At 41.3% G+C, this 10,324-nt stretch overlaps 1 protein-coding gene across 5 annotated transcripts in view; it reads right to left on the bottom strand.

The window, feature by feature from the left end:
- Nucleotides 1–2,952: 2,952 nt before the first annotated feature.
- ASPH (aspartate beta-hydroxylase) overlaps nucleotides 2,953–10,324 on the bottom strand; it is a 456,780-nt gene continuing 449,408 nt past the window's right edge. For all 5 annotated transcript variants that reach the window (XM_033933439.1, XM_033933442.1, XM_033933441.1 and 2 more), the window contains one exon: nucleotides 2,953–6,166. In XM_033933439.1, coding sequence (XP_033789330.1) covers nucleotides 6,016–6,166 — 151 coding nt within the window. In that variant the 3' untranslated portion in view covers nucleotides 2,953–6,015. The remainder of the gene's footprint in view (nucleotides 6,167–10,324) is intronic.

Below are 10,324 nucleotides of genomic sequence, written 5' to 3'. Positions count from 1 at the left end.
AGATGTGGAAATAAGGAAGACATAGGGAACTATAGGTTGGTAAGTCTGACTTCTGTGGTAAGTAAATTAATGGAAACACTTAAAACAGAGAATAGTGACATTTGTGGAATCCTGTGGATTACAGGACCCAAGGCAACATAGATTCACTAGAGTCAGGTCTTATCAGATAAATCTGATCAACTTCTTTGATTGGGTGACCAAAGACAGAGGGAGTACGCTAAATGTGGTGTATTTAGATTTTAGCAAAGCCTTTGACAGTGCTCCACACAGGCTTCTAATAAATAAACTGAGTGTCCTCAGGATGAGCCCCAAAGTGACAGACTGGATCAAGAACTGGTTGAGTGGAAGACGACAAAGAATAGTGGTCAATGGAGATTGCTCTGAGAAAAGATATGTTACCAGTGGTGTGCCTCAAGGTTCTGTTCTTGGGCCTGTTCTTTTTAACATTTTTATAAGCGATATTGCTGAAGGGCTGTCAGGTAAGATTTGCTTCTTTGCGGATGATACCAAAATCTGCTATAGAGTAGACATCCTTTGGTGAAGCTTAAAGAATGGTCTGAAATTTGGCAGTTAAGATTTAATGCTAAGAAATGCAAGGTCATGCATTTGGATTATAAAAACCTGAGTAAATGGTACAGTATACGGGTGAAGAACTTCACAAAAAAACTTTTGTGCATGAAAGAGGAGTGGGACTTGGGTATGACAGTATATGATGATCTAAAGGTGGCCAAACAAGTTGAACAGGAAATGGTAAAAGCTAGAAGGATGCTAAGGTATATGTAAGTCTCTGGTGAGACCTCATTTAGAATATTGTGTACAATTTTTGAGACTGCACCTTCAAAAAGATATAAACAGGATGGAGGCTACTAAAATGGTTGGTGGTCTTCTTCATTAGACATGTGAGGACAGGCTTAAAGATTTCAATATATATACTTTGGAGGAAAGGCAGAAGAGGGGAGATCTGAGAGGGTACAAGTGAAGTTAAGAGGTGATAGGCTCAGGAGTAATCTAAGGAAATATTTTTTTGCAGACACGCTGGTAGATGCATGGAATAGTCTTCCAGTAGATGTCTGTGTCTGAGTTCAAGAAAGCATGAGGCAGGCATGTGGGATCTCTTAGAGAAAGGAAGAAATAATGGATATTGTGGATGGGCAGACTGGATGGGCCATTAGGCCTTTATCTGCCTTTGTGTTTCTATGTATACCACCCCAGTAGACCTTATGGCTGCAGTTGTCACCTATATGAAGGTACAGTATATTTTGGCAGGTTTTGTTGGTCCTACACTTTCTCCCAAAGTGTACTAGTTAGGGTAGGATATGGGCCTGGTTCCCCTTCTCTGGAGACCACTGCACTGCCCACCAGGCTACTGCAGACACCTGCTTGCTGTTGTGCTAAGACTGGCCATGCCATCTACAGCTATCATAGAGACAGATATTTAGAAACAGATATGGTATATTTAGATTTTAGAAAAAGCCTTTGACAGTGTACCACACAGATGGCCAATAAATAAACTGAGTGCTCTTGGGATGGGTCAGGAACTGGTTGAGTGGAAGACGACAGAGGATAGTGATCAATGGAGACCGCTCTGAGGAAAGGGATGTTACCAGTGGTGTGCCTCAAGCTTCTGTTCTTTGACCTGTTCTTTTTAACATTTTTATAAGCGATATTGCTGAAGGGCTGTCAGATAAGATTTGCCTCTGCGGATGATACCAAAAGAATGGTCTGAAATTTGACAGCTAAAATTTAATGCTAAGAAATGCAAGGTCATGCATTTGGGCTGCAAAACCCCAAAGAACAGTACAGTTTAGAGGGTGAAGAACTTTTGTGCATGACAGAAGAGCGGGACCTGGGTGTGATTGTATGTGATGATTTTAAGATGACCAAACAAGTTGAAAAGGTGACAGTGAAAGCTAGAAGGATGCTAGAGTGCATAGGAAAAGGTATGGCCAGTAGGAAAAAGGAGGTATTGTTGACCCTGTATAACACTCTGGTGAGAGCTCATTTAGAATATTGTGTACAATTCTGGAGACCGCACCTTCAAAAAGATATAAAAAGAATGGAGTCGGTCCAGAAGAAGGCTACTAAAATGTTGTGTGGTCTTCATCATAAGGTATAAAGGGACAGACTTAAAAATCTCAATATGTATACTTTAGAGGAATGGCGGGAGGAGGGAGATATGATAGAGACATTTAAATACCTACGTGGTGTAAATGCACATGAGTTGAGTCTTTCATTTGAAAGGAAGCTCTGGAATGAGAAGGCATAAAATGAAGTTAAGAGGTCTTAGGCTCAGGAGTAATCTAAGGAAATACTTTTTTTTACAGAAAGGGTGATAGATGCATGGAACAGTCTCCTGGAGGAAGTGATAGAGACAGAGATTGTGTCTGAATTCAAGAAGGCGTGGGATAGGCACATGGTATCTCTCAGAGAGAGAAAGAGATAATGGTTACTCTGTTTCATTCAGATCTTTGGAATGTGGGAGAGGGTCAATGACTACTGAGGGATTATGTGTGTGGAGGGGGGGGGGAGGCATGCCTTCATCCCATCAGTGGTCATCTGGTCAGTCTAGGCACCTTTATGATGCTCTGGACGTTTTATAAAAACTTCTATTATCGCTGAAAAACATCCAAGTGCTATCCCCACCCAAAACATACCTTCAACACACTTCTTTGAGATTTAGACACACAGCAGACAAAAGCCTAACAAACCCCCTCTTTTACTAAGGAGCACAAGCCGATTTAGCGCACACTAAAACAGCTAGCGTGCCTTAGTAAAAGGACCCCTAAATATCTAGAAAGTTGGTTTTTAAAATGACAACTTGGACGTTTTGGCGAGAAAAAAAAATCCAAGTGCCACTTTGGGCTCCTTTTACAAAGGCGCACTAGCGGTTTTAGCGTGCGCTAAAAATGCCGCATGTGCTAGCCGCTACTGCCTCCTTTTAAGCAGGTGGTAATTTAGCACGCGTTAATCTTGTGCGTGCGCTAAAAACGCTAGCGCACCTTAGTACAAGGAGCCCTTTATGCTGTTTTTTTTGGATGTCTTTCTATTTTGAAAATGAGCCCCTTAGTGTCCTTTGTTGAATTTCCCCTTAAGTATCAATTCTATTTTCAAATGCACTGGAAATAAATAACAAAGTTCAATCCTCAAGGACCACAAAGAGACCAAATAGTCTGCATAATCCCTAATAAATAAGAGCAGTGGCGCTCAGTCCTCGGGACACATCCAGCTAGTCATGTTTTCAGGATACCCATATGAATATGCATGAAATAGATTTGTATACAATCGAGGCAATGTAGGTAAATTTATCTCATTGTGGGTATCCTACAAATATGACCGCGTGTGTCCTGAGGACTGGGTTGAGAACCCCTGGAATAGAAAGATGTGTTATGATCACGACCTCTATTATATGCGAATCTCTTTTCTTTTTTGCATATTCATTAGTGATATCCTGAAAACCTAGCCTGGTTGTGGCCCTGGAAGATTGAATTTGGGCAGACCTGCTGTAAGGCTTAAAATCTTAACTGGTCCTATCTTGCCTTGATTATTGTAATGTGTATGCCGGGCTCAGTAAGGCTTTACTTAAGCATTTTAAAGCTGTCCAAAACACTGTCAATCAAATTCTCTGTCATGCCTGAAAACATGAAAGTCATCGCTCTGCTTTTTCGGCATCACTGGTTTCTTGTCCAGTTCAAGGTTAAATGTAAGATTCTGACTCTGGCATCTAGGGCCCTTTATATGGGCTGCTCACTTTACCTGGGCTCCCTCCCTCACCCTCCTCTATGTACCTCCCCAGGAACATTACTCCTCTTCTAATTTCCAGCTGCTAATTCCATCAGTGGCGCCGGCTCATCTGGGTTCAAGTAGACACTGAGCCAATACTCTAGAACTAATTACTTCCCTACCCTTTCAGTTGGAGCCATCTTATACAAAATGTAAAACTGCCTTACAAACTAATCTTTTCTCTTAAGCATTTGACTTACCTGTGACCTTCATGGAGGGCAGAGGCCTCAGATTTGTCCTGCTTTCTCCTGTATAATTCTTTTATTTTTTTTTATGTCAAAATACTCTTTTGTCTGCTCTCCTCTCTTCTATCCTTTTATTTTCTTTTTTTACGTATAAACCCTCTTAATCCTCTGCTCCCCCTCTCACTTTCTTTTGATCTATTCTTTTACTTTATGTCTAAACCCGCTTTTAATTTGTGCTTTCCCTCTCTTTGTCCCCTGTTCTATCCTTTTATGTCCTTTCTTCCTAAACCCTCTGTTCTGTCTCCTTTTCTTTTCTTATGTCTCAATCCTCTTCTCTGCTGCTGTTCTTCTCCTCTTCTTGCTATTTACTCTTTCAAACTATTTTCACCCATCAATTTTCTTTATTTTGTGTGTGTGTGTGTTTGGGGCGGGGGGGGGGGGGTTAAATTGTAAACCACTTTGATCTGCATTGCATAAGAGGCAGCACATTAAAACTTGAACAAACAAACATTTGGACTGTTGATTACAACTAGGAGCCCCTTCTAGCACAGAAAACAAGTGCTACATAATAGCTCATTACTTTGAGATTCTTTCAAATATACATACCTTTACATTTATTCTTCTCCAGTCATGGTACATGGGCATCTTGTGCCACTAGGGCTTGCGTGCATCTGTATGGCACTGGATTTGTCTATGAGCACTATAGAAAAGGTAGGTAGTAACGTGAGCGTAGGGAGGAATTTATATATTATCCAACAGAGGCCTGGATGCACTAAATGCTCCGATCGCCTAAAGATAGTTGCTAAAACACAGAGGTTGAAGCTTGAAAAAATTTTCAGCATATTTTAAAAGGCCAGTGCTGTAAGTATATGAAAGAGGACAGAATGGCACGATTCTTTCCCAGACACTTTCAAGTACAAAAAAGCTACGCCATCAGTAGTTTCACTACCAGCAGGTCCTCCCAAGGTGGGCAGGCTTCAGTGGAGATGCCAGAACAACGATGTACCACCTATCTGGGCAGCAGCAGATGGGCAGTGTTGGAGGCACCTTTGATGCGATAACAATGACATCATCAAATTTATACTGCGCAGAAGGCCTGGCAATCTACTTCTGTATTCTGCCAAGAAAACTTGATGATAATCTGCAATTTATCAAGTCGCTAGGACTCAAATATGAGCCTATGGCACCTAACTATATTTATTCTTATAGTAGCTGCAGTGTTTTTAATCAGAACTGGATGTAGGCTGCAATATTTATAAAGGTGCCATGCATATGTATACACCTTTCTAGAAATGGCTCCCATAATTATTTCTAGTAGTGTACAAATGCACTTGCACAGTTACACTGTTGTAAGGCAGGTGCAAGTAAGTCCATGAATTCTATACAGGCATGGGCATCTCTCTCAACTTCCCTCCTGCCCCCAACTCAAATATCACCTTGGGAAGGCCTACACTTGAACTGCGTAGAAGTACGTGTGTTCTTGTCAGCATCCACACGTGTATGCGTGTAAACACTTATGCAATTTCCAAGTGCAAAACAGGTATTATACACAGAAAGGCAGGCATAACCCTAGTCACCTTTCTTAGCAGACTGAATGGGCTATGCTGGTCTTTTTCTACTGTTATTTACTGTTACTATTCAAAATTACCTTTCTAAAGTTTACCCTATGTTAAACTAAGGCAATCAATACACATTTTACTCACAAACTCAGTGATTTCTAAAGTGAATGAATTAGCTAGCTCTGATATAAAAATACATTTATACACTTAGAAAAATTATAATCCCTTCACATTATCTACAATACATTTTATACTAATTTCACACTGTAGTCCCTAAAATTCATTGAAGTTTGAAATCAGAAAGTCTCTATCAGTAACGGAGGTTGAAGCTGGAAAAAAATTTCAGCATATGTTAAAAGGCCAGTGCTGTAAGTATATGAAAGAGGACAGAATGGTACAATTTTTTCCCAGACACTTTCAAATACAAAAAAGATCATCCTTCATATCTTTTCTATCTCTAAGATTAACCATTTCCAGTCTGAAAGCTTCTTTTAAATGGCAGGGAGGGTTCGTCTCTGGTGCATTGTTAACTCCGGGTGCCACACATCCACAATGAATATCAAGCGGTAAGAGTCTGCATCCTGCCACACCTCGTGTTCGAAAGAATCATCAAAGATCAGCACTTTTCCTTCATCCCAGCTCCTGAAATAGAATAATATTCAGGTTATCTTTCGTCTTGCCTGTTCATCTTGACTAGACTATAAACTCCACTAAGATGGGTCTTTCTCTTATATGTTTCTGTATGGCACTGGATTTGTCTATGAGCACTATAGAAAAGATAGGTAGTAACATGAGCATAGGGAGGAATTTATGCATTATCCAACAGAGGCCTGGATGCACTAAATGCTCTGATTGTCTAAAGATAGTTGCTAAAACAATTTGACTGGTTTACTGACTGAACTAATTTTCTGACCCGATATATAAAATGGTTCACTGCATGCTTTTCCGTGTGTTCATACATTCTCCGACTCTGCCATGCAAATGAGGTCATTCATATTAAACTAGCCCACTGATCAATGCCCTAACATCACTTTGCCTTGCACTAAATTTAGCAATTACGGTGTTACCGACAGGTCTGCCATATCTTTTTTCTTTTTTTTTTTAACGGGCACAAATAAATGTGCATGTGTTACCCAAGCACAATATCTGTCCCCATAAAAAAACATCATGCTATCCACACCGACAATAACCTCGAGCCCCCCGATGACAGCTGCCAAATCCCCCTGACAACAACTGCGGGTCCCTGATAACAGCATCATACTTCCCCCCCCACCCCCGATGACAACAGCAAGCCCCCAATGACAGCAGAAACTCCATGTTAGCATAATATTGAGCTTTAGTTGCATGTATAAAACACAGGTAGACCCCCTAGGGGCTGATTCTATAAGTGGTGCCTGAAAAGGCAGGCACCTAGGAAAATGGCATCTGGAATAGAGGGAGATATACTAAGATGGATAGGCAGCAGAAAGCAGAGAGTGGGCATAAATGGGGAAGTTCTCAGACTGGGAGAAAGTGACTAGAGGTGTGCCCCAGGGCTCGGTACTTGGGCCCATCTTTATTTAATATTTTCATCAATGACCTAGAAGAAGGAACATCCAGTGAGACCATCAAGTTTGCAGACGACACAAAGCTATGCCGGGCAATCAGATCGGAGAAGGATAGCGAGGAACTCCAGAGTGACTTATGTCGGTTAGAGAAATGGGCAGAGAAATGGCAGATGAAGTTTAATGTGGAAAAGTGTAAAGTAATGCATTTAGGCAGAAAGAACAAGGAACACGAGTATAGAATGTCAGGTGCAACTCTGGGTAAAAGCGAACAATAAAAGGACCTGGGTGTACTGATAGATAAGACCCTGAAACTGTTGGCACAATGCACGGCAGCAGCAAGAAAGCAAATAGAATGTTAGGCATGATAAAGAAAGGAATCAAGGGTAGATCGGAGAAAGTTATAATGCCGCTTTATAGAGCAATGGTCAGACCACACTTGGAATACTGTGTCCAACATTGGTCTCCCAACCTAAAGAAGGATATAAAACTGCTGGAGAGGGTGCAGAGATGAATAACGAAGCTAATAAAAGGTATGGAGAACTTGGAATACATGGAATAACTTAAGAGACTGAGACTGTTCTCCCTTGAGAAAAGGAGACTGCGAGGGGATATGATCAAGACTTTCAAAATACTGAAAGAAATCGACAAAATAGAGCAGGAAAAAAAATTATTTACAATGTCCATTGTGACACGGACAAGAGGACATGGACTGAAGCTAAGTGGGGACAAGTCCAGGACAAATATCAGGAAGTTCTGCTTCATGCAACGAGTGGTGGACACCTGGAATGCTCTCCCAGAGGAGGTTATTGCGGAATCCACCATTCTAGGATTTAAAAGCAAACTAGATGCACATCTCCTTACGAGAGGCATAGAGGGATATGGGTGACTAAAATTACGCCACGTGTACACCTGGCTGGGCCTCCGCGTGTGTGGATCGCCGGACTTGATGGACAGATTGTCTGATCCGGAGATGGCAGTTCTTATGTTCTTAATGACAAACTTAGGCACTGACAATGTAAGTCAGGGCTTTAAAGGCCTACATTTCTGGTGCCTAGGTTCATCGTAGAATCATGGCTAGTGGCACTGAGTGACGCCTAAGGCCATCTCTGCCCCTAAACATGCCAACTTAGGTATTTGGCATCACTAAGCACCGCTAGGTGCTCAGGTGTTAGTCGCTGGTCCCAGGAGGTGCCTAGATTTTTATAAAAAATTGTGTTTTAATCGACTTTTAATGGTGCAATCAATTATCATGCCACTTAAAGCCGATTAAAATAATTAAGTCTTGGCGGTATTTTTGCAAGATAAATCTAAATTGGATAATTTACCTCAGACTAATTCAGAGGTTTGAAGAGAGGAGACATAAAAGAAGGTGATCATATACTATATATACTTTTTATATGAATTATTTTATATGTGTTCCTTCACTGGGTTAACAGCAGTCCTAATAAGGACTAGAAATTTAAGTTGGTGTAAGATTTTTTTGTTGTTGTTGTTGGTTCCTAGAACTGTTTTGTAATTGCTTACAGTTTTTATTTGTTGTAATAAATGAATAATCTTATAAATAAAAATAAATAAATAAAATAATTAAGTTAGGTGCTGGCAGGCACAATCTAGGTGCCTGTAGGCATCTAACTTTAGGTGGAGTAGAGTGATTATGAGCAACTTGAAAAATTGAAGGTGGACATAGCAATGGGACCAGACGGGATCCATCCCAGGATACTATGGGAGCTCAGAGAGGTTCTGGCGAGTCCTATTAAAGATTTGTTCAACAAATCTCTGGAGACGGGAGTGGTTCCTGGGGATTGGAGGAGAGCGGATGTGGTCCCTATTCACAAAAGTGGTCACAGGGATGAAGTAGAAAACTACAGGCCGGTGAGCCTCACTTTAGTTATTGGAAAAATAATGGAAGTGTTGCTGAAAGAAAGGATAGTGTACTTCCTTGAATATAATGGGTTAAAGGATCCGAGGCAACATGGCTTTACAAAAGGTAAATCGTGTCAAACGAACCTGATTGAATTTTTTGATTGGGTGACCAGAGAGCTGGATCAAAGACATATGCTAGATGTAATTTACTTAGATTTCAGCAAAGTCGTTGATATAGTTCCTCATAGAAGACTGTTGAACAAACTTGAAGGGCTGAAGTTAGGACCCAAAGTGGTGAACTGTGTTAGAAACTGGCTGTCGGACAGATGTCAGAGAGTGGTGGTTAATGGAAGTCGCTCAGAGGAAGGAAAGGTGACTAGTGGAGTCCCTCAGGGTTCGGTGCTTGGGCCGAACTTGTTCAATATGTTTGTGAGTGACATTGCTGAAGGGTTAGAAGCAAAAGTGTGCCTTTTTGCAGATGATACCAAGATTTGTAACAGAGTAGACACCGAAGAGGGAGTGGAAAATATGAAAAGGATCTGCAAAAGTTAGAGGAATGGTCTAATGCCTGGCAACTAAAATTCAATGCAAAGAAATGCAGAGTAATGCATTTGGGGATTAATAATCGGAAGGAACCGTATTTGCTGGGAGGTGAGAAGCTGATATGCATGGATGGGGAGAGGGACCTTGGGGTGATAGTGTCCGAAGATCTAAAGGTGAAAAAATAGTGTGACAAGGCAGTGGCTGCTGCCAGAAGGATGCTGGGTTTTATAAGTTTCAAATTTCAAGTTTATTAGGATTTTATATACCGCCTATCAAGGTTATCTAAGCGGTTTTACAATCAGGTACTCAAGCATTTTCCCTATCTGTCCCGGTGGGCTCACAATTTATCTAACGTACCTGGGGCTATGGAGGATTAAGTGACTTGCCCAGGGTCACAAGGAGGCATAGCCAGTAGAAGGAAGAAGGTGTTGATGCCCCTGTACAGGTCATTGGTAAGGCCTCACTTGGAGTATTGTGTTCAATTTTGGAGACCGTATCTGGCGAAGGACATAAGAAGACTTGAAGTGGTCCAGAGGAGGGTGACGAAAATGATAGGAGGCTTGCGCCAGAAGACGTATGAGGAGAGACTGGAAGCCCTGAATATGTATACCCTAGAGGAAAGGAGGGACAGGGGAGATATGATTCAGATGTTCAAATACTTGAAGGGTATTAACGTAAAACAAAATCTTTTCCAGAGAAAGGAAAATGGTAAAACCAGAGGACATAATTTGAGGTTGAGGGGTGGTAGATTCAAAGGCAATGCTAGGAAGTTCTACTTTACGGAGAGGGTGGTGGATGCCTGGAATACGCTCCCGAGAGAGGTGGTGGAGAGTAAAACTGTGACTGA

The sequence above is a fragment of the Geotrypetes seraphini genome, chromosome 2, assembly GCF_902459505.1.
Source record: "Geotrypetes seraphini chromosome 2, aGeoSer1.1, whole genome shotgun sequence".
NCBI classification, from domain to species: Eukaryota; Metazoa; Chordata; class Amphibia; order Gymnophiona; family Dermophiidae; genus Geotrypetes; species Geotrypetes seraphini.
This window is presented reverse-complemented; position numbering and strand designations above follow the sequence as displayed.